At 41.8% G+C, this 23,733-nt stretch overlaps 1 protein-coding gene across 3 annotated transcripts in view; it reads left to right on the top strand.

The window, feature by feature from the left end:
- Positions 1-23,193, top strand: part of LOC116979121 (membrane transport protein XK-like) — a 31,146-nt gene extending 7,953 nt beyond the window's left edge. For 2 of the 3 annotated variants that reach the window (XM_033030607.1, XM_033030608.1), the window contains exons 2-4: positions 15,210-15,547; positions 18,118-18,377; positions 21,916-23,193. In XM_033030607.1, the coding sequence (XP_032886498.1) occupies positions 15,234-15,547; positions 18,118-18,377; positions 21,916-22,625 (1,284 nt within the window). In that variant the 5' untranslated portion in view covers positions 15,210-15,233 and the 3' untranslated portion in view covers positions 22,626-23,193. Of the gene's footprint in view, positions 1-11,817; positions 11,870-15,209; positions 15,548-18,117; positions 18,378-21,915 lie in introns of those variants that run through there. The other variant, XM_033030609.1, reaches the window with a different exon arrangement.
- The last annotated feature ends 540 nt before the right edge of the window (positions 23,194-23,733 follow it).

Genomic DNA, 23,733 nt, shown 5'->3' with positions numbered 1-23,733 from the left:
CCGTCGACCAGGCCCCACCTCCACCGGCGGAGGGTGACGGCCCGGGCTTGAGAGCAGCCGGTCCCTGTCCCGCCCCATCGGGTGACCGGGGGGCTCAAACGTGTGGAGTACTGGTGGTTGAGCAAGCCCCCGCTCAGCCGGAAGTACTCATCGGACCAAGGCGCCGTAATCCATCCCGGGAGCCGGTCCCACACAATTTGAGCCGCCTTTCCTCGACACCCTTCGTCTCCCTCCGAGACGCAGGGAGGCGTGTCCTGTACAGGCTCCTCCTCCACACCCTGCACTTCCTCGCCCTGGTCCACCGTCCGGACACCAAGTGGCGGGCGGTGTTCCCTTCCGGTCGCGAGGGGGGCCCCCGGTGGGGGTCCCTCTACGCAGGGATTCTCCCCCTCTACATTGGGGACCTGGGGTGGAGGGTATTGCACCGAGGTGTTCCCTGCAACCTGTTTCTCTCGCGGTTCACAGACTCGCCAGCCGCCTGCCACTTTTGCGGGCTGGAAGAGTCTGTGTACCACGTGTACATGGAGTGCGTGAGGCTGCAGCCACTGTTTGAATATCTAAAGGGGCTGCTCCTTGCCTTCTGGCTGCATTTTTCACCCACCATCCTCATCTTTGGACACCCTGTGCGTAGGGGAGAGGGTAGGGCTGAAGATGTGCTGGTTGGGTTGCTCCTGGGCCTGGCCAAGCTGGCCATCCGCGAGTCACGGCGCCAGACGGTGGAGGGCTCTACCCGAGCCGGCTGCCTGCCCCTTTTCCGGGGATACGTCCGTGCCCGGGTGCGGATGGAAAGGGAATACGCCCTGTCTACGGGCACCCTGAGGGAGTTCCGCGACCGCTGGGCACCGAGGGAGGATGAATGTATCCTTGACAAGGATTGTAATATAGTTGTTTAGCAGTTGATTAGCATAATTGTTGATCTTGCATTATGGTGGTGTTTTGTTTTAGTGTATTGTAAATACAATTTTAAAATTTTAATAAAAATTTTTTTTTTATAAAAAAAAAAAAAAAAAAAAAAAAAAAAAAAAAGCTGGTTACGAGTCCGGGGATGGGGATGGGGATGGTGTCTCCATCTGCAGTGAGCAGGTGGAAGGGGACTCCTCGGACAATGAATCAATGGGTGTTCTCACTCCCCCAGACGTCACTCCACTCATTCCTGTGGTGGAAATCCGTGAGTTCATCCAGGCCACCAAAGGAGCCCAACATCGGCCCAGACTGGCCTCCCTCCAGTGGCCAAACCTACACGGGCTCACCTGCTCGCTGAACCACATCCTCAGAAGGAGTTGAGGGGCAGGGGGGGGGTGAAGGGGAATGACCGGTGTCAACTGGGGTCCTTTTTAGACGACCTGGAGAAGGACGGCAAGACCAAGAGCAGCGTCGTTCCTGTTGAGGGTAGAGGGACCAGTTGAGTGTCCCTTGTAGCCAGGGTCCGGAGGGCAAGGAGCACCGCCACTCCACCTAGGGTCCACAAGGGGAGGAGTGGCTCTGCTGTCAGTGACCGAAGGACTGGTGACGGGATCTAGGGAGTAGGCAGGGCTGAAGATATCCTGGTTGGGTTGTTCCTAGGCCTGGCCAAGCTGGCCATCCGCGAGTCACGGCGCCATAGTTGTTTGATGATTTTGAACATGGTGGTGGGTATGTCACCACGGTTTTGTTTTTTTTGGTTTTGTATCGTGTTGGAATTTAAATAAATAATTTTTTGATACAAAAAAAAAGCTGGTTACGAAACTCCCGGAACTGGGTCTCTGCGCATCCCTCTGCAATTGGATCCTCGACATCCTCATCCACAGATCACAGTCTGTTCGAATTGGCAAAAACACTTCATCCTCAGTGATAATCAGTGCGGGAGCACCTCAAGGCTGCGTGCTCAGCCCCCTGCTCCACTCACGCTATACTCATGACTGTGCAGCTGGACATAGTGCGAACTCTGTTTTCAAGTTCTTTGATGACACCACCATTGTGGGACGAATTACAGATGAGTCAGAGTATAGAAGTGAGATCGACTGACTGACCTTATGGTGCCAGCGCAACAACCTGGCTCTCAATATCAGCAAAACCAAAGAACTTATCGTGGACTTTGGAAGAGGAAGGTTGAGGACCCACAATCCTGTTTACATCAATGGGATGATGGTGGAGAGAGTCAAAAACTTCAAATTTCTGGGCGGGCATATTTCCGACGATCTTTCCTGGACCCAGCACACTGATGCAATCATAAAGAAAGCACATCAGTGCCTCTACTTCCTGAGAAGATATGGGAGATTCGTTATGTCAAAGAGGATTCTCTTGAACTTCTAAAAATGCACCGTAGAGAGCATGCTGACTGGTTGCATCGTGGCCTGGTTCGGCAACTTGAACGTCGAGGAGCGGTAAAGACTGCAAAAAGTCATAAAGTTGACCTCCCCACCATCGAAGGGATATATCGTAGTCGCTGCCTCAAAAAGGCAGCCAACATCATCAGAGACCCACACCACCCTGGCCACACACTCACCACTGCCATCAGGAAGAAGGTACTGGGAACTGTAACGTCCAGGTTCAGAAACGGCTTCTTCCCTACAGCCATCAAGCTATTAAACACAACAACCTCATTAGCTATGAACTACAATAGACATTATTGTTGCACTGTTTATTCTTTTTTCTGAGTTTTTGTTATTATTTATTAATGATTACATATTCTGTCGTGCTGCAGCGAGTAAGAATTTCATTGTTCTATCTGGGACATATGACAATAAAACACTTTATTTGCTATTTTTTACAATATGTTTCAAATAACTTTTTTTTACAATGATGAGATGACATAGTGGCTATAGATAAAGAGTTTAGTAGCACGATGCCAAGATAGCAACTTCTACGTCAATGTCAGAAAAATGAAAGCGCTGATGATCAACTTCAGGAAGCAGGGTGGAGTACATACCCCAGTCTGCATCAATGGTGTTGATGGAGATAGTTGAGAGCTTCGAATTCCTAGGTGTAAATAGCACCAATTTACCATATTTGTGGTAAAAGAAAATAACCTGTTTGATATTGGTCAAAAGAGCGAAAATCACCACTGATAATAACAGCTAGTTGTTTATCATTTTAAAAACTCTCCCGCTCCTTTGTCTTAAGCAGTCTTGTAATATAGCATATAGCGTCAATAAATACATGTTGAATAAAATAGCATACATCTTTGAATGTATTAGGCATGCTTTTGCCATTGGCAGTAATCTCTAATACTACGTTTTAAATATACAACAAAATCTAAATTGGGGTAAATGCAGGGCAATGTGTCTTCTTCTCGCGTATGGTGTGCACAGCCTAAAGTTGTAGGACAACTTGTTCTATTTGATCTTATTTGATTGTGCACGCCAGGTTGATTGCATTCGTCGAAACAGGGCAGACCACGTAAAGGTTGCAATCTCCCACCCCAGGGCAATGTGTGAATTCATTTCGATGATAACTTTAAGTGATACTTGCGGCATTTGGAAAACACACACACTTGGGATGACCAGCCTGCTGTGTTTTCTATGGTAGGATAAAAGTAAGGAGTCGGGACTGTGTTGTTTAAATGCCATAGCTGGCAGAATAACATTGATTTATTTAGGAAAGAACATTTCCCTATTTGAAATATGATTTGATTTCCTCAATTGGATAAATCTTAAATGATTGTGCACAATCCTTATTTTATTTTGTCCCTGTAGTGAACAAGAAGTTGTTAGACACACCACATAAGGCAAGAATTTTGGATACTGTCTGGTCTTAGAATTCTGGCTAATTCATCACACAGACTATCTGTTAAATTAGATTAGATTAGATTATTTAATGACCACACAGTCAAGTTGGTGGAATTCAGGTTCAGTACAGGATGTTACAAGGTAGGCTGATTCCCGTCAAACATAACATAAAACACAACATCATACAATATACAGTACATGCATGGGGAGGATATGTGCTGTTATCATAGTGTGTTCAGAATTCGGATTGCGTGTGGGTAAAAGAATAGAATAGAATAGAATAGAATAGAATACCTTTATTGTCATTCAGACCTTACGGTCTGAACGAAATTTCAAATACATCATGCAAAACTATGAAGGCTATCACTGTTGGCACCAGCAGTCCTTATTAGGGCAATGCATTCCTCAAATACTCTTGTGTGTTCCCTCTGCTATCTTTGTCCCACTGTTGACAGAGTGCGTTTAACTTGCTCTAGCCCAGAAATCCTTTTCAAAATGTTTCATCTATAAGATGTTCCTTTGACCAAGCTTTCGGGAACTTAGTTTTGTACTTCCTTTAAATTGCTGTTAAAGTTTGTCAAATTATATAGATCACTACAGCACAGGAACAGTTACTTTAGTCCATAATGTCGACCTTGGTGCTAGTTTAAACTACATATGTGTCTGCACATGGTCTGTTTTACTCCATTCCATGTGTGTTCGTGGATTTATCTAAATGCCTTATAAAAGTTGCTTTGCTATCTGTTTCCGCAATTTCTCCTTGCAGCTCATTTCAGGCACCTATTTCATTTTTTTTTAAAATTTGCCTCGTAAATCTCCCTTTCTCTGAAATCTTCTTTAAATTTCCCCCTCTCATATTATACCCATAATATCTATTGTTTGGTCCTTGCATGCTGTTGGGTGGGGTGGGGAGGGGTGGGGTGTGGAGGGATGGTGACATTCTTTGACATTCTGTAACATTCTTTAATCACAGAATGTGCCTATGATCTCCTGAATTCAGTTCCCATGTGTATGTTTGAAGTGCGATATATAATGTGGTCCATCGGTGAATGAACCTGATGGAGTGTGACTGACGACCCAAGCTAAGCCCCTCATATATTTATATCTGCTATCAGGTTAACCCTTGACCTCCAAAGCTCAGAGAAATCAAGCTATTTTGTGCAACCTTGAATCTAATATTCTCTAATTCGGGTAACGCCCGGGTGAATCTTTAAAGCTGTCACATCCTTCCTGCAACATAGACCAGATTTGCACACACAACTCCAAATGTGGCTTATCTAAGTTGTATACAACTACAAAATTACTTCCCATCTTTTATACACAACGCTTCGACCAATCAGGAATAGTCTTGACCTGAAACGTCACCCATTCCTTCTCTCCAGAGATGCTGCCTGTCCCACTGAGTTACTCCAGCATTTTGTGACTAACCTCGACCAATGAAGGCAGGTGCATCTTCTTTATCATCCAATCTACTACAGCAGCCCATAATCCCTCTGTACATCTTGCTATTTATTTTCCTCGTGCATTTGTCCTCCCAAAGTGCAAAGCCTCACACTTGAATGGATTAAACTACACCTGCCATTTATTTGTCCATATATTCTTAAAGAGAAGGTATTAAAGTTACAATATAAACACAAGTTGTTGTTCACACCTGAATAAAAGGATGAATACTTTAGTCACGTGTGACAAGTCCCATTGAAATTCTTTGCTTGCAGAATACACTGTATCCCCACCAGGCACTCCTTTGTTCTTCCCCTCCCCCCCCTCCCCCCCACCTTCTCACAGTGGAGCACCCAAAGCCGGGTCCCCATTGTTTTATTGTCCTTCTCCCTCACGGCGGTTCATGTGACGAATGTTATTTGAGTATCATAATAAATGTTATGTATTTTGGTTTGTAATTAAAATAGGATATTTTTAACTGGTTACTCTAATTTGCATGTAAATTTTACTTTGAATAATAATCACAAACTCGTGGAAAAACTCGAGCTAAAAGTGAAAAATCAAGGAAGAAATATTTGTTAAAGTTTTAAATTCTCTGTAAAGTATTTATGTTATTCAAAGATTTGGTCTTTTTCTGACTTTTGTTGAGAAATTAGAGATCCAAATATCAATAATCAGGAAAGATTTTTTGTAACCCTTTGTAGTTTGAAGATGAAAAATAATCTTCCTTACATGCTGTGCATCCAAACCAATGGATGCTGTGCTACACTTGGTTCAAATATAGTTTTCGAAAGAAGTATTTCAAAATAAAATAATCTAGAATGATTGCCATGTGAAGGGGGGAAGTTGTGAAGTACTGCTGATGAAATCCAGCCAGTTTGTTCAGTGCATCCTGTAGCAAATACATACTGAAACGGTGGTATCTTGAAGGAATAGGCAGTGGATGTTTAATCCAGTGGATAGTACTACTTCAGTGCTGTGGAGAGATAAGTTTTTTTTTGCCTTCCATCACAACGATGTGATGGATGTTTGTGTAAACTGTGTTGTCTCGGGTCTTTTTGTTTTGCAATGTATGGCTGCAGAAACGTCATTTCGTTTGGACCTCAAGGGGTCCAAATGACAATAAATTGTATTGTATTGTATTGCATATTGCTAGGCAACTATGTTGAATGCTGCTTTAATATCACAGAATGTGCTTTAAATCTGAATTCAGTTCCCACGTGTATGTTCGAAGTAAGATCTATAATGTGGTTCATCGGTGAATGAACCTGATGGAGTTCATTCTGAATATTGAAGTGTAGTTTACTGATTATTTGATGGATTAGATGATATCTCAAAGCAAAAACTGTCCCTGCAAATCCTCCAAACTCGCCAAAAGGATAAGCAAACAAATATTGACATCCTGAGTATTGAGTCACGGATTACACTTGGTCAGTTACAGAGAGAAAATGCAATCTCCACACGGAGAGCACTAGAGATTACCTGAATCATACTTTGCATCTTGTTGCAATAGAACTCAGATTTGAGCATCAAGACTCCCTCTACAATCCTCGTATGTATCATCTTTAAGGAGCAAATGTATCTTCAGTGGGGTATGATTGACAAACACCAAGTGAAATGCTCTTCATATTGTTTTTTTTAAGTTATTGCTACATTTAAAAAAAGTGTGAAGTAACCATTTTGAGTTGTTTGGAATCTTTACTATCTGTGTTATGAATGGAATGGTTTAACAACTGCTTCACAATTTTCTAGTGAAATATTTCCTTGTTTATTTCAACACAGCCGAGGAACACCACCTTAAAATTGGCCCAAGTTATCACATGAATAGACTGAAAGCAAATTGTTAGTTTTCCTTGATCCTTCACAGCAAAACATCAATGGCGGGAGTAGGGTAACTGACTCTGAGCAGATGCACACGCCAGAGGGTGGACACATGGCAGGTGAATTCTTGGATAGAAGAGTGTGAAGAAATGTAAAATGTGAAAGAGCAAAATAAATGAAATGATAAAATAGAACACAGAACAGTACAGGACAGGACAGGAAATGGGCTTTAGCCCACAATGTTTGTGCCAAACATGATGTCAAGACCAACTCTTATCTGCCTGTGCATAATCCACATTGCTCGTTTCCCTGCATATCCATGTGCCTATTCAAAAGGCTCTTAAATGCCACTATCGTATTTGCCTCAACCACCACTTCCGGCAGCACTTTCTGGGCACTTGTCACCTTTTGAGTGTAAAAGAAAAACTAGCCCTGTACATCTCCTGCAAACTTTACCTCTCTCACCTTGCTGTGCCCTCTAGTATTTCATATTTCCATCCTGGGCGAAAGGTTCTTATTGTCTATATTTTATATACTTCTATTAGGCTGCTCCTCATCCTCTGGCATTCCAGAAAAACAATCCAAGCCTATCATCTTCTCCCTGTAGCTACCATCCCCTAATTTGGGCATCATTTCATGAACCTCCTCTGCACCTTTTCAAAGCCTCCACATCCCTCCTGTATTGGGGTGACCAGAACTACACGTAATACTCCAAATGCAGCCTAACCAACATCCTTATGTCCTAACCAATGAAGGCCAGGACGCCATATGCCTTCTTCATCACTATCTCCTCATGCTGCCACTTTTGGGGAATTGTGGACTTTGATCCCAAGATCACTCTGTACATCAATGCTGTGAAAGATCTTGCCATTAAATGTATATTTTCTTCCTTGCATTCAACTTCCAAAAGTACAACACCTCGCACTAGTTGAGATTGCCACTTTTCTGCCAAATTTTGTAGCTGATTTATATCCCACTGTATATTTTGGCAGCCTTCCTCACAGTCCTCAACTTGCGTCATCTGCAACTTACTAACCACATTTACATCCAAGTCATTAAAAGTCAGGAGTGTTTAATTGTCATGTACCGAAACGAAGCAATGAAATATATATTTGCAGCAACATTACAGGTCTGTAAACATAATACTCAAAAGATAACCTAATAAAACAAACAATAAAAAATTCAATAAATAAAAATACAATATTAGTGTAAAACTAAACAAAAGCCTGAAGCCCCTAGTACAAGCAAGACGGTTGATTTGTATTCAATGGTCTGATGGTTGTTGGGAAGAAGATGTTCCTGAACCTGAAGGTCATATTTTCAGACTCCTATACCTCCTTCTGATGGCAGAAGTGAAATGAGAGTGTGGCCTGGGTGGTGTGGGGCCTTAATGATGCTGGCTGCCTCCTGTAGATCCCTTATGGTAGGGAGGTCAGTGTCCATGATGATTGGGCAATGTCCACATTTTCTGTCATCTCCTTTATTCCTGGGCATTTGAGTTGCCGAACCAGACTGTGATGCAAACAGTCATCCAGCAAGGTTGTTGTTTTAAGTTTAGAGATGCTGCGCGGAAACAGGCCCTATGACCCACTGGGTCCGCGCCGACCAGCGATCCCCGCACATTAACACTCTCCCACACCCACTACGGACAATTTTTACATTTACCAAGCCAATTAACCTACAAACCTGTACGTCTTTGGAGTGTGGGAGGAAACCGAAGATCTCGGTGAAAACCCACGCAGGTCACAGGGAGAACGTACAAACTCCGTACAGGCAGCACCCATAGTCGGGATCGAACCCAGGTCTCCGGCGCTGCATTCGCTGTAAGGCAGCAACTCTACCGCCGCGCCACCGTGACCGCCTGTTCTGGCATCAATCAATCAGATGATTGATCACCCTCCTATACACGGACTCATCATTACCCATAATTCATTCAATAACGGAATATACATCACAAATATAAAGGAATCGCTGCAGAGCTCCACTGGTCACAGACTTCCAACCGGAATAATATCCTTCCACTACAACCCTCTATGTACTATCTGTAAGATAGACACAAAATGCTGGGGTAACTCAGTGGGACAGGCAGCATCTCTGGAGAGAAGAAGTGGGTGATGTTTCAGCTCGAGACCCTTCTTCAGACTGATTCCGATTCAGACCATCAGTCTGAATAATAATAATAATAATAATATATTTTATTGTCATTGAACATAGGTGTAACGAGATTTGGTATGCAGCTTCCATCCGATAGTCATAACTTAAACAACTAATAAAATTTCGATACTCCGAGAAATATGATTTATAAAAAAAAAAGAACAGTAAAACAGTCTAAAGTGTAAATATGTCTGTGCCGGGTCGATGTGCGTGAATACAGTTCATGGGGGTGGGGGGCACTCAGCAGGGCCGGTTCAGAGCAGCGATAGCTCTGGGGATGAAGCTGTTCCTGAGTCTGGAGGTGCGGGCGTAGAAGGCCTTGTAACGTCTGCCGGAAGGTAGGAGTTCGAACAGACTATTACAAGGGTGTGAGGAGTTTTTGTGAATGCTGACGGCCTTCCTGAGGCACCGTGTGTAGTAGATGCCCTCCAAGGCTGGTAGCTGTGTCCCAATAATCCTCTGCGAATAAGTGTCTCGACCTGAAACGTCACCCATTCCTTCTCTCCAGAGATGTTGCCTGTCCCGCTGAGTTACTCCAGCATTTTGTGTCTCTTTGATTTAAACCAGCATCTGCAGTTCCTTCCTACACAAGCCAATAATGAATCCATACGACCAAGTCACTGTTAATCCTATACATCTTAATCTTTACTTAAATCCATGTAGACAACATCCACTGCCCTACCCTCATTGATCACATCATTACCTCCTCATAAAACAAAATCGTTATTAAGGAGTTAGCTGAAGCAAATAAAGAAATTTGTATCATTTTGAAACGTATATAGTAACTTTGAACTTTAAATATAGTATATTTTAATTATTTTAACAAAACAGGAGGATACCGAGAGGATACTTGCATAAGATAATCAGATCCAGGACAGAGATGAAACATTTTCTTTTGCATCGAGTTGTTATATTAATTTGTTGAGTATAATAATTAAAAAAGTTCAATCATGTACACAGGTAAAATGAGCATTTAATTGAAAAGGGAACAATTAACAGTAGAGCAACGCAATGGCATAATATGGATAACATTTCTAATAACCCAGTAGAGACATAATAGGAAAAACAGCCTCTTTTACAATAAGATTTTATTTTCTCTAACTTGCATTTAGATAGTACCTTTTTAACATAGAAAAGCATTGCAAGCTGCTGCACAGATGTGTATTTAAACCATGCCAAAGAAGATGGAACCACCTCTTGGTCAAAGAGTTAATGTTAAGGTGAATTTTAGAGTCATGGAGCCACAGAGAGATGCAGCATGGGTTCTTAGGCCCGCTGAGGCTGCGTCAATCATCTTACAAATGAATAGAGTGGTGGAAGGCGGAGAGGTTTAGAAAACGAAAGAAAAAGTACTATATGCCTTCACAGTATAATATTTGTAGCTTTCGATTGGAGGATGGTGTCAGTGCTGTGGAAGGCCTGAATGGAGAGGTTTTAAAAAATGGTGAGGTAATGGAAATAATTTGACATTGATTTGGGAGATATTTCAAATATTTTGGAAGGGAAAAGCAGCTTGCATGGCTAAATATGGTTCATTTTTTAAAATGAAGAGTGATGTGATGATAATTGCCATTTTGAACGTTTGAGCTATTTATTCATATTCCACAAGAGGCTTCGGGGATAGAGTACTAGGGTCAAGTCATTCTTAAGCATAGGCATTTTGCTACAGTGCGTCCAAATTTGGAACACAATGGCGTTTCTACAGCAGGAATGACAATAGTTTCCACTCTATGAATGCTGCATTGTCAATATCAACGTATAGATGGGGTGGAAGAAATGTTTTAAAAGGGAAATGATTTAGTTTTATTTGGGATTCTGAATTCAAATCTTACCCTTTCAAAATGAAAGTTGAATGAAAGTTAGCTGCAGATAATTTCCATATCGCAAATTAGATTGACACAGTTATTGCAAGGAAGTTATGAATTAATTAAAGAGCTTAACGGTAAACCAAGCCACAGTGAGGCAAGTACATGTTCATTTGTGGTAATTTTTCTCCTTTTAGAATTTGGCGGTTATTTATTTAAATGCACAATTTGCATGAATCTAAATTCTAACCGGAACTAGATTAAAAAAATCGGCTAAAAGCCTTGAACAGGGTTTTCATTTATTGCAAAGGTGAGAAATATAAAAATGCTAATCGAAAAGACTGCAATTTAGTTTAGACATTCATAGTAAATATTTGCTTTTCATGGTTAAATTCCTTGTCTGTTACTTATTTATCAGCTGCTTTATTTTTCTGTCTACAATATGTTTGCACAATAGCTTAAACCATAGATGAAGTGTGTTGCCATGTTACTATATTCCTAAATGAAAATGGGAGAGGCAAAATTAATTCTGAAGACTAAAATTATTTTTGAAACCAATAATTTGTTCAAAGTATGTTTCCAATAGGTTATAAGACCATAAGATATAGGAGCAGAAGAAAGCCATTGGGCCCATCAAGTCTGCTCTGCCATCCATCATGGCTAATCTATTTTTCTCTCTCAACCTAATTTTCCTGCTTTCTCATCATAACCTTTGATACCCTTACTAATCTAGAACCTACCAATCTGTACTTTAAAAATAGCGAATAGCTTGGCCTCCGTATCTGTGCCAATTAATTCAACGGATTGACAACCTTCTGGCTAAATAAATTCCTCCTCAACTTCATTCTAAAGATATATCCTTTTATTCTGCGGCTGTGCCCTCTGTTCCTGGACTCTCCCATCCCTCTCCACATCCACTCTATCTATGCCTTCTATTATTCGGTAAGTTTCATCGAGATCTCCGATCTATGTATCTAAATATTAAGAGAATTAATGGTATCCTCATATCATGATCAATGAATGCAAATACAGTGCACATGAAAGTGTATGAATTTCTTATTTTTTGTTGATTTTTTTTGCTGCCTTGTAGAATTCGTATAATTAATGTGTAATTAATGTTTTTGTTTGACAACTATGTGCCTGTGATGCTGCTGCAAGCAAGATTTTCATGATATAGTTACTCCCCATACTCATGCAAATGACAGGAAACTGACAAGTTAATGTTGCCCAGGAGGCCCCTGGTTCCATCATGTACAGAATATAAAACAGAAAACTAGCTTAAAGAAAAAGAGAATTTGATACCTAAAATTCATGATGACAAAATATACAAGTAGAGAAAGTATATGTAGACATGGAGGGGGAACTGTGAAGGTATTGATGGGAGCAATGTGATGGGAAGGTTAGTGTGATTGAGTGGCTGGGTGTCAAAGTTCGTTTCTTAAAAAGCAGATAGCAACAAAAACTGTTAAAGGTAAACCGTGGCAATCTTTAATTGATTCGTCAGACGGGAGTGGCAAAGATCTACAATGAGCACAATCATTGCTCAGTGCTTCTCGGGCTCCCACTCTCAGAACAAAGGAGATTTAGCACAATTATACATTTATCTTATCAGTAAAGCACTCCTACCAAGCCTGAATATTGCATGACTGAAAGATTCTGCAGCCTTTCAAAATATAAGAAAAGCTGGGTTCAAATCGAGCTCATCCAATAACAAGTTATTACTTATCTCTAGAGCGTCAGCTATTTTTTTTCAATCTTGGCTTCTTTATGGCCTTGAAAAGAAGAACATGTTATTACGCAGGCTGCCATCTTTATGTCTTAATTGAAAAGTCAACCTGTCCTCCATATTGTGTTCCATATAATTTACAAAGTCATTCAAACTTGGCACCAAGTCATTATTTTGTTTTACTAGACCATGCTCTTGTAGAAGAACGACTCAATTTTAGATTTGACTATTAGATTTGACTATTAGCTCTTTCACACCTAAAATTTTAGCTCTTTGATACCTAAAATTCATGATGACAAAATACACTAGAGAAAATATATGTAGACATGGAGGGGGAACTGTGAAAGTATTGATTGGAGCAATGGTGATGGGAAGGTTAGTGTGAGTGGCTGGGGAGGTTAACTACTTAGTTAAAATCGGAGAACAGTTGTTTTATCCTTCTGTGTGTATGCTGTGTCGCCAGTTTTCCACCAAGTTGCAGAAAGATGTAAAACCTACTAAAATAATAGGAACGTGCGTTAACCTAATATCAACTGCACAGGGTGCAAAGAGGGAAGGAAGTTTTGAAATATAAAAAAATAACATTTCCTGCCCACTAGGAAAGAAACAGTACTGTGTCTGTTTCAGGAAGGAAATGAAATGAAATGCAAGCACATTTTGAGCGATGGTATGCGGAATGTCATCTGAATAGCAGGTACAGTTAAATGTTAAAAGTATTTAATGTGAAGTGGACCAAACGCAATGAATTGAAAGGGATTGGATTGAAAAATTGGTTGGCAAAATAGTAATTAGTGGGAAGGCTTCAAAGAAGTGGTGCTTCAGGTACAGAATAAACATATTCCAGTGATTAAGAAAGAAAGAGCACCAATGCCAGACCTCCATACATGATCAATGATAAATAATTTAAAGTGAGACACATGAAGGCTTATGATACTTGCAGGGTTCATAATGCAGTAACTAAACATGCTGTACTAAGTGTAGAGTGCTCTTCCAGAATGAATAAGTAGAGAGGGTGTATGGGAATGGGCAGTGGTTTATATAACTAAGAACCTTATAGTCCTTTATATACCCAGGAATAGGGTGGTGAAATGAAGGTGTGGAGCCATGGATTGAAGTTGGGTGCACAGTCAAGTCAATAGATCAATCGAGACGCAGATGTTGGAATCTTGAGTAAAATACGAACTGCTGGAGGAAACTGGTCAGGAAGAAATGAATGGACAATGTTTTGGGCTGGGACCTTTCTCCAGACTGATGAAGTAGAGGGGACATACCAGTAGAAAGGAGTGAGTGGGAAGGGGCAGTGCAACAGCCAGTGAGTGATGGGTGGATCCAGGTGAGGAGAGGTTGATTGACAGAAGAGTCGGGTGGGGGAGAGATGAGTGGCAATAGTAATCAAGGCTGGAGGTGATAAGCGAGAAGACAAAAAGATGCAAATGGTGGAATCTGATAAGGAAGATGGGGAATGAATTGTGGAACTAGAGGAAGGGACGGTAGAAATACGGGAACGGGAGAAATATAGGGGATCCGGAGATGGGTGGGAGATGAGCAAGTCGAGGAGTGAAAGAAACTTGTGACAGCGGTGTGGGGAATGGAAAGATAGGTGTGTGTATATCAGTGGAAGGGGGGGGGGGGGTTGTTACCTGAAATTTGAGGTTCATGCCAATGCGTTGTAGGCTGCCTAATTGGCATATGAGATTATAAATTCCTTAATTATAATCAAAATTACTTGAAAGGAGACAAGAAAATGCTAGTTGATGGCAATGAGCAGATAAATGTGATTGACGGGATTTCAAGGATCTAGCCAGGCACCTTGAACTAATGTCCACCAATGCGATATAATTCTGTGATTCAGTAGTTCAGTGATTCAATTCAATTTCTAAGTTTAAGTATTAAGTATTAAAGCTTAAGTATTCTGAAATTCAGCGCATGCTGATCAATATATTTGTTTTCGTTGGAAAATATAGCTCTGATACAGTTCTTGATCATAAAAAATACTAGAACTGTTACAACCCTTGCATTCCTGAATTCTCTAGCAGCTTCTGTGTATGTGGTTATTTGTGTTTTCAACCCTTTTTTTCTCCCACTTTTCCTTTGATAAGAAAAACCTGTTCCCATGTATTAAATCAGAGATTAAATCTGTGAGATGATTTGCATTATTTGGTAATGATTTAGAGTTCATGCAAGTGAACGTTAACGGAACACTTGATTTGTCTGGAAAATATAGCAAACGTGGTCACTGGTCTGAATTGGCTTTCACTATTTTAGATCTTGTTAACAGGAGAGGGTTCAGCATAATAGAACAATGCTGTGCATACTGAGAGGTTGCCTTTTTAAGGTGCATGAATATGTGCTCCACTTCATCTATTTCCACACCACCAAAATGAGCTGAAGAGTCTAGAAATCAGAAAACTGATTTTTGTTGATGAAAAGTTTTTGAGCTGCAATGTATTTTGAATCCCTTTGTTCACTCGCATAGAGCATAGCCTCAAGTATCTGTATGCGTTGGTTGTTGATTACATTTGCGTATAGTCTAACTTGTATGTAATTTATTTACAGGTGAGCTTGCTGCCAGAGTTTGGAATGGAGACATTAGGGAGCATTGATGGAACAGAAGCTGATTGCAACTCACCAACACTTGTCTTGCACCGGGCAAAGCTGCCAGCCAGTATCATCATCTCTACAGTCCTGTTCATAGCTGAAGCTGTAGCTGGTGGTGTGCTATGTGCCTCATACAGCCGCTGGGACGATTCATATTGGTTAGGACTAACCATCACCTTCATGCTGGTACCATCTGTGTTGATTCAGTTTACATTCATCTTAATTCATCGGGAACTGGGGACAAAGAGGACATTTGTACTGCTGCTTCATCTGCTGCAGATGGGACATATCATCAGGTTAACAATGGTTGTTGGTGTCAGTTATTCATAGTCAACCAATGTGATTTTCCCACTTTTACTTATTTACTCCCTCACTCCATCTTGCCTTCTTCCCCATCTCTGCCCACTCTCCCTCTCGCTTCCCCTGTGCCTCTCTCAATCTTTGCTCCCTTTCCCCCTCCCCCGCCTCTGTCGTCCTCTCCTCCTCCCCTCCCCTATTAATCTGCAACTTTGCTTTAAAATAAAATCAATCTTGTACGTTAATTCAGGACATCAATGTATTTCCCATTGGAAATTAATGCCATGCAATAATTAACATAATGAAATCATCTTGTAGCATTTCAATCACTACCTGTCCCACCTCCCAGCTATTAGATATCTTATCCATATTCAAGAAAAATTGCAAAATATATTATTTATCCTGCTAGGCAGGGCATAGACTTGCATTAAATCATGTCAGAGAGCAGTTCAGTAAATATTGTCAGCCAAAACCAAGGTATGATGAATGTATTGTCTTTGTAGTCAAATAGAGACAGAAAATGTCTGTAGAATAAAGAAGTACCCTGTAAAATATTAACAGCTTCCATATGGAGGTGCACCCAGTCATAACAGGTTTAACAACAATAGAAAGCAAAAATCCCTTTGTACTTGCACTAAAGCTTAACCTGTAAATATCTTATAGCTGACTCACATCGAAAAAGGGAGTGCCATCTGCACGATTTGATTTACCATTTTGTCCATAATAACTCCAGTCACATCATAAGTGCAAAACTAATATTCTTTGCACAGTCAGAATATAAATGCATCTTTCAATTAGTAAACATATCTTTTAATTACAAAATACATTAATTAGAGCACTTGAACAAAACAAATGGATAGACAAATATCGCATGCACTGTTAGTATATTATCTAATGCCCTATCATATCATTCAATAGTTATCTTAATAGCGTAAATTTATAAAATAACTAGACCAACTGTGACCCGTTGCATGGTCCCCCCAACTCAACCCGTTGCCAAACATAAGATTCCAGCACTCCCTTGCCTCCCCCAGCACTGGACTTTAAAAAATTAAAAAAAAAAAATCCAATTGCACTTCCCCAATTGCAATACCAATTCACCCTCCCCCTCCTGGCCTGCCAGGAGCTGGAGTAAGTGTTGTATGATGGCAACATTGTTGCAAATGGCAGGTGGAGGACTGATATCTCATTCAGGTGAAAAGTTGGGGGAAGCACAGAGTGTTCCTGTATTGTAACTTTGTGTCGAAGTTTGTTGGAAGCTGGCAGGAAGGATTTTAACAGTAAAAATCTTGTTAAAGTTGGCTTTTTTAAGCCTTGAAATATCAATAACATGAAATTAAATCTGAAGGAAACTTGACAAGATTGACAACGGGGAAAAAACTGAGTAAGATTCTGCAAAAAATGTTGCGCTCTTGTGTACCGTTTTGGCGTAGTTCTTGAGATCACAGAGAGACAGACAAACAGGTCGCTACTTTTAATAGTATACTAGACCAAGTGCAGACCCATTGGGTCTGCTCCCCCAACGCACCTGTCCCCTACCCGTAACCCCCATGGGAGGCTTGGGGGGCAGAGAGGGAGCAGGAGGGGGGCAGAGAGAGAGTGGGGGGCAGAGAGGGAGCGTGGGGCAGAGAGGGAGGTGGTAGAGTTTGAGAGGTGGGGGGGGCCGCGTCATCACAGGGGATGGCTGGTTCCCGAACGCAATACTCCCTCGCGCTCGGCTCCTGACAGCAGGCTCCAGGTGGCAGGGCCCGAGTACGGTGGAGGTGACGTCACTTGCAGCGCGAGCAAGAAGACAGTGGGGGGTTTTTTCAAAGTCTTTTCAGATTTTTGAACATTTTTATTAATAACTGGAGAAATATAGCATGAATTTTTCAGAAAAGGCGTTTTGGACTCTGGGAAATAACGGAATACTGGAATATGTAAAAAGTTTGCCATTAGTGCGTTGTTTTTTCCGAGAAGATGTGATCACACACACACACACACACACACACACACACACACACACACACACACACACACACACACACACACACACACACACACACACACACACACACACACACACACACACACACACACACACACACACACACACACACACACACACGCTCGCTCTGGCCACACACACACGCACACGCACACACACACACACACACGCTCGCTCTGGCCACACAAACACACACACACACACACACACACACAAACACACACACACACACGCTCGCTCTGGCCACACACACACACACACACACACACACACACTTATATGATATATAGATAGATGACTCTCTTTTTTGAACTCACCTGGTGGGCTTTATTTGAAGAGACCAACAAGAGGTTCTAGAATCATTAAAACCATTCCCACAGTGTCTCTCTCTCTTTTTTACTTAAGCAGCTTTGAGATAAGCACATGGATATGCAAGGAATGGAGGGATATGGATTACGTGTTGGGCATGGACATTGTGGGATGAAGAGCCTGTTTCTGTGCTGCTCTGTACTGTTCTTTCCCTGTGTTCTACAGCAAAATTTCACTTACACTTTTTTGAAATTGTGTCCTAATTTCTGACAGATGTCTAGAAGCCATTGTTGTATTCTGCAAGTCTGGGAAACATGAAGAGCCATATGTCAGCATTACCAAGACAAAAAAACTCTGCCACGGTCAGTCAAGTGAATTTGAAAAAGAAGTGGATCACTCAACGAGGAAGTTGCATATCCATCGCAATGCCTTTCATCGGACGACTGTTATTCAAGCATTCATGGGTTCCACGCCCCAGCTAGTTCTTCAGCTGTATGTTAGCGTAATTGAGAACTACATTCCACCTGCACGAGGTAATGGGTCCGTCTCTCTTCATAGTGTCTCAGGATGGTTCACTTTGCTGTATGTGATATTGTCTGCAGAATACCACAGTGAAACCAAATATTTAAATGCATGCATCATGATTTCTATGTTGCTGCCAAAAGAAAGTCCCTTTGGTGGTTAAGTAGTTCATATCCGACAAATATTGCAAAATATCACTTAATTATATATATATATATAATTTTTTTTAAAGGTTTATATTGCAGTTTCCCCAGAGAAAATCAGTTACTCAGGCTAAAATGGGGTATATTTTACATGGCTTTTGGAAAAATCTTCATGAAGCAAATCAGTTTTTTCCTCCCCCATACATTTACTCTATTTCAAAAGTTGTGTTTCCTCCTAGTGGCCATTCCAGAGCACAGCTACAGTGCGATCTTTTACCTTCACTGAGTAGCTATTCTTGTACATGGAATGTTAAGGGCCTGTCCCACTTGGGCGACATTTTCCCCCTGTCGCCCCTGGATTTTGGAATGTTCAAAATCCAGGGGCGACATCTGGGTGTCTCATCATATCGTGACCACATGGGCTGGTGGGCTGTAAAATATTCTTCCTTCAATGCATGGATTTTATACATCTATATAATTAAAGTCTCATCTTGACCACTTCCTGTCTGCGCTGTATATTGATTTTAGAAAAAACTCTACCATATATCGCTATGATATTTGGCCATCTTACTCACAGAATAGAATAGAATAATGCCTTTTATTGTCATTGAAACAGACAAGGTTTGAACAAAATTTCATTTCTGCAGTCATGACATTACCAAAAATAACCAAGACACACACTTAACACAATTTACACAAACATCCATCACAGTGAATCTCCAACACCTCCTCACTGTGATGGAAGGCAAAAGTCTTATCTCTTCCCTTTGTTCTTCCGCGGTCCAGCAGTCCAACTACAGCGTTGAGGCAATTGGGGCTCACGATGTAAAAGCACCCGGCGGGCGATGGTAAGTCCCGCGGCCGTTTAAGCCGCGCCGGGCGATGTTAGGCCCCGCTCCGAGTCATTTTAAACCCCGCAATTCCGGCGGGAGAAGTTGCCTTTGCGGGAGCTCTGAAAAGCGGCCTCCTACCAGGGACCTGCGAGTTCCCGATGTTCCAGTCCACCGGGCCTACGGTCGGAGCCTCTGAAGCTCTGAAGTCGTGTTGCAGCCGCGCGCCACCACAGCTCTCCCCGCTCCAAAGTCGGCAAGCTCCGCGATGGCGAGTCCGCAGGCTCTGCGACTGGAGCCCTCAGGTTGGTTCCGGTTGGAGGCCACCGCCGGCTCCACGATGTTAGGCCCAACGACATCGGAGACCCAACAGGGAAAAAGGTCGGGTCCCCGTACAGGGAAGAGGTTAAACGGTTTCCCTCCCCCCCCCCCACCATATACACAGCTAAAAAATAATAAAAATTAAAACCAAAAACATACATCTAACGGGCAAAAAAAAAAAGACAGACGGACTGCAGTCGAGACGCTGCCATTAGCCGCCGCCACACTCCACACAGTCCTCCTCCGCTGAGCAGGCCCCGAGGAGGGGAGAAGGGAGGGGGGGGGGGGGGGGGGGAGGGTGTGGGATGAAGGGGGGGGGGGGTGGTGGGGTGAGGGGAGTACAGTCTACACTCACTGAATCCATCCCTGTGAAAAGTTAGACATGGTGATTGGAACTGGAAGCGGACCAATACATCTGTAAATAAAACTGAACGACTCGGACATCTTTTCATTTGTACAATTGATTTTATAGTATTTTAATATATTAATGTTTAAAATCCATGCATTGATGGAAGAATATTTTACAGCCCATCTGTGGTCCGTAGCCCTATGTGGGGGTCACCCGCAGGAGAGCATACGTCAGCATGTATGTCGTACAACTTGACGGTTGTACGGGTGTCAGTCACTGACGATTGCAGTCGCTGAAAAAAAATCCAAAGTGGGTCAGGCCCTTTAATGTGCTGTTCAGCAGAAAGTGGGCATTTTGGCCAAGACCAAATTTCATGCCACTTAGAGTCTGCACTCATATCCATGTTTTTCCCAGCTGGCCTAACTGATAATTGGCTGCTTCCAATCTTTCTAAAGTGGCAGCCAGTATTCCTAACTGGCAGTTCATTTTCTTTCTGAACTTAATATTATGCCTCTTGCACAACCACACCTTGCAATTGAGGAAACCTACTGTAGTAGTTTACATATATGTGAGTTCTCATAGGTTGGGAATAATTATAATGTTGTTTACAACAGATCAATGGCCTAAATGGAGTAGATGTGGGGAGGATGGTTACAGTGGGAGAGTCTCGGACCAGAGAGCACAGCCTTGGAATAAAGGGATGTATCTTTAGAAGGGAGATGAGAAGGAATTTATTTAGCCAGAGCTTGGTGAATCTGTGGATTCCATTGCCACTGTGGAGGCCAAGTCTTTTTTGTTTTTAATGCAGATTGATTAGTTCTTGATTAGTAATAGTGTCTTATTGAACCAAAGGAATATTTCTGTGATTTGGATGTTCTCACTGTTGGGAACCAGCTCACCTCCCCTCTGTCTTCCCAGAGTGTGCAGTGCAATGAGTTATGCGTTTAATCATCTCCTACCTTTCTGTGGTGGACAGCACACCAGCATTCATACTCTGTGCTTATCTATCTATTCATTTATCTGTTTATTTATTTATTTATTTATTGCCTCATGTTTATCTTGCCTTATTTTCCCTCTCTCAGTTTTACTCCCTTGTTGTTGATTCCAGGCTTGAGTTGCAATTTGCAGGTATCCACTAGTGCTTAGACTGGCTGCCTGGTCTTCAAATGAGAGTTTGGAAAGTAGGGCCTGTTGGATTGTTACAGTATCACTTCGTCACTGTTGAATCTGATCCCGGTTTTAGAGTCTTAGTTTGCAAACAGGCCCTTTGACCCAACTTGCCTACACCATCCAACATGTCTCATCTACAGTTGTCCCACCTGCCTGCACTTGACCCATATCCCTCTAAACCTGTCCTATACATGTACCTGTCCAAATGTTTCTTAAACGCTGCGATACTACCTCCTCTGGCTGTGCGTTCCATGCACCCACTATGTAGAAAAAGTTATCCCTCGGATTCCTACTAAAATCCCCCCACCCTCACCCTATGTCTGGTTCTTGATTCCCCTACTCAAGGCAAGATACTCTGTGCACTCGATCTATTCCTCTCATGATGTTGTACACCTCCTTGTGATCAGCTCTCATTCTCCTGCACTCTTCTATTTAAAATGCATTCACTCTAGGCAATATCTGCAATATGCATTTCTTCAAAAGGTGTTGAAGGATGCAAACACCAGTGGAAATGCATTTTTGCTTCCTCTTTCCCTCCTTCCAGTTTCCAAAAGGTGAGGGAAGGGTTTGGGATTTAGTTGGCATTTGAGGCAAACATCTGAGTCCCCTTTGCAAGTGAAATTAGATACCCTGACAGAACTTGGACTTGGGTCAAAATCTGGTGAGCTAGTGGAGATATTTTGCTGTTTGACAGAATGTTCCATTAACGTTTCCACTAATTTTTGTGTCTGTTTAGTTGCTCTGATGGTGTTGTCGTTGATATCAGTCACGTACGGAGCCTTGGTTTGTAACGTCCTCTCCATTCAGATCAAGTATGATGACTACAAGATCCAGCTGAGACCAATCGCTTACATTTGCATCATCCTCTGGCGGACCTTGGAAATTGCCACCAGAATCACCGTGTTGGTGCTTTTCAGCACTGCTTTGAAGGAGTGGATCTTCGCAGTGCTGTCCTTTGACTTCTTCATCCTTTTCTTTCTTCCTTGGGTGGAGTTCTGGTGTGGCCACTCGCCTTTCCCTGAAAACATCGAGAAGAGCTACAAACGGTTTGGCACAACTATAGTACTGTTGCTTATTTCCTTCCTCTACGCTGGAATTAATGTGTTCTGCTGGTCGGCAGTCCAACTATTGCTCAGCGATCGTGATTTAATCAGCAAGAAACAGAACTGGGTCAGGCTCTTTATCTATTATTCTCTACGGTTCATGGAAAATGCAGTGCTCCTACTTCTATGGTATTTTTTCAAGACCGAAGTGCATGAATACTTTTGCGCCCCTTTGGTAGTGGTCCAACTAATAATTTCCTACGGTCTGGCCCTCGTCTTCATGCTCCTCTTCTACCAATACTGTCATCCATGCAGGCAGCTTTTCACCCATAACATTGCCGATTGCCTCGCATGTAGATGTTGGATGGGCCCTCATTTTGAGCCTGCAGTTCAGAATTCATAATTTAATATTTTCATTGTGACTTCAGGTTGGTGTGGTAAATGTGCAATTTTGTTACTTCTTTCAGTATTACCTCTGTGATAACGATAAATACATGTGAATTGCGAACAGGCTGGTGAATTTCACATTGCTTTGTGATGGTCAGTTTAATGCTTGGGAAATGCATGCTACTGTAAAACTATGACAGCTCAAATATTGCTTTCTAAAATGCACATTAAGTAAAGAAGAATAAAGACTACTTTGAGCTCCTCTTTCAAGAAGACCAGGAATCATTATGCGAGCCGTTCTCTCTATCAAGTCTAAGAATGTCCAGCCGGATAGACACTTCCTTTTATATATAAAAAAAAGTCATGGAACTTTGTCTATTTCCGGTTATCAAAGCTGGGTCTTATTGATCATGTGATTTCATTGAACATTGTTCTTAAATTGAAAGTAGAAGATGACCTTTTCCTCTGGGCCATTTGTATGAGGCAGCCCATATACCAGCTTTTGACTGTCATGTCTGAATCTTTCCCAATGCTGAACCAAACTTCTTTTGAAGATGTGTTTGAAAGTAAATTATTTTTGATTGGAAAAGCAGTTTATATTTTTCATTTATTATTGTCTCTGTTTCTTTGAGCCAGTTTTTATCTTCCATTCTTTAAACCGTTCTACATTGCAGTTTACTTGGTTCTGTGTGAGCCATGATAATGGTGTTGACCTGAAATGGTTCAATCACACTGTGGTTCGTTCATCAGCTCACATTTTCTAGTAGGATTCTGTGAGGATTAATCCTAAATACAATATAGCTGTCTACTCTATAATCATTCAGCCCTGGAATGTTGATTCTAAATAAATGTTATGTCATACTCTGCACATCTACCTCTCAACTTACAGAAACTGTTTTGGATCATAAAAATGCTTTCCATCTCATTTGTGTTAAGAAAGATATCCCGTTTTTACATGAATCTAACATTTGTATTTTCAATTCTTTTTGCACAAGCATTTGCCCAAAACTACTCAATGTGGTTATTGCCTTGCTGATTTATTAAAAAATAGTTGAAAACAAATGTTTAAACTTGCTATCAGAGGGATTTGTGGGTTTGACCTGAATCTGGCCTGTCACTCTCTT

Source organism: Amblyraja radiata, chromosome 12 (assembly GCF_010909765.2).
Source record: "Amblyraja radiata isolate CabotCenter1 chromosome 12, sAmbRad1.1.pri, whole genome shotgun sequence".
Lineage (NCBI taxonomy): Eukaryota > Metazoa > Chordata > Chondrichthyes > Rajiformes > Rajidae > Amblyraja > Amblyraja radiata.
Note: the sequence above shows the minus strand (reverse complement) of the source record. Positions and strands in the feature narration are given on the sequence as shown.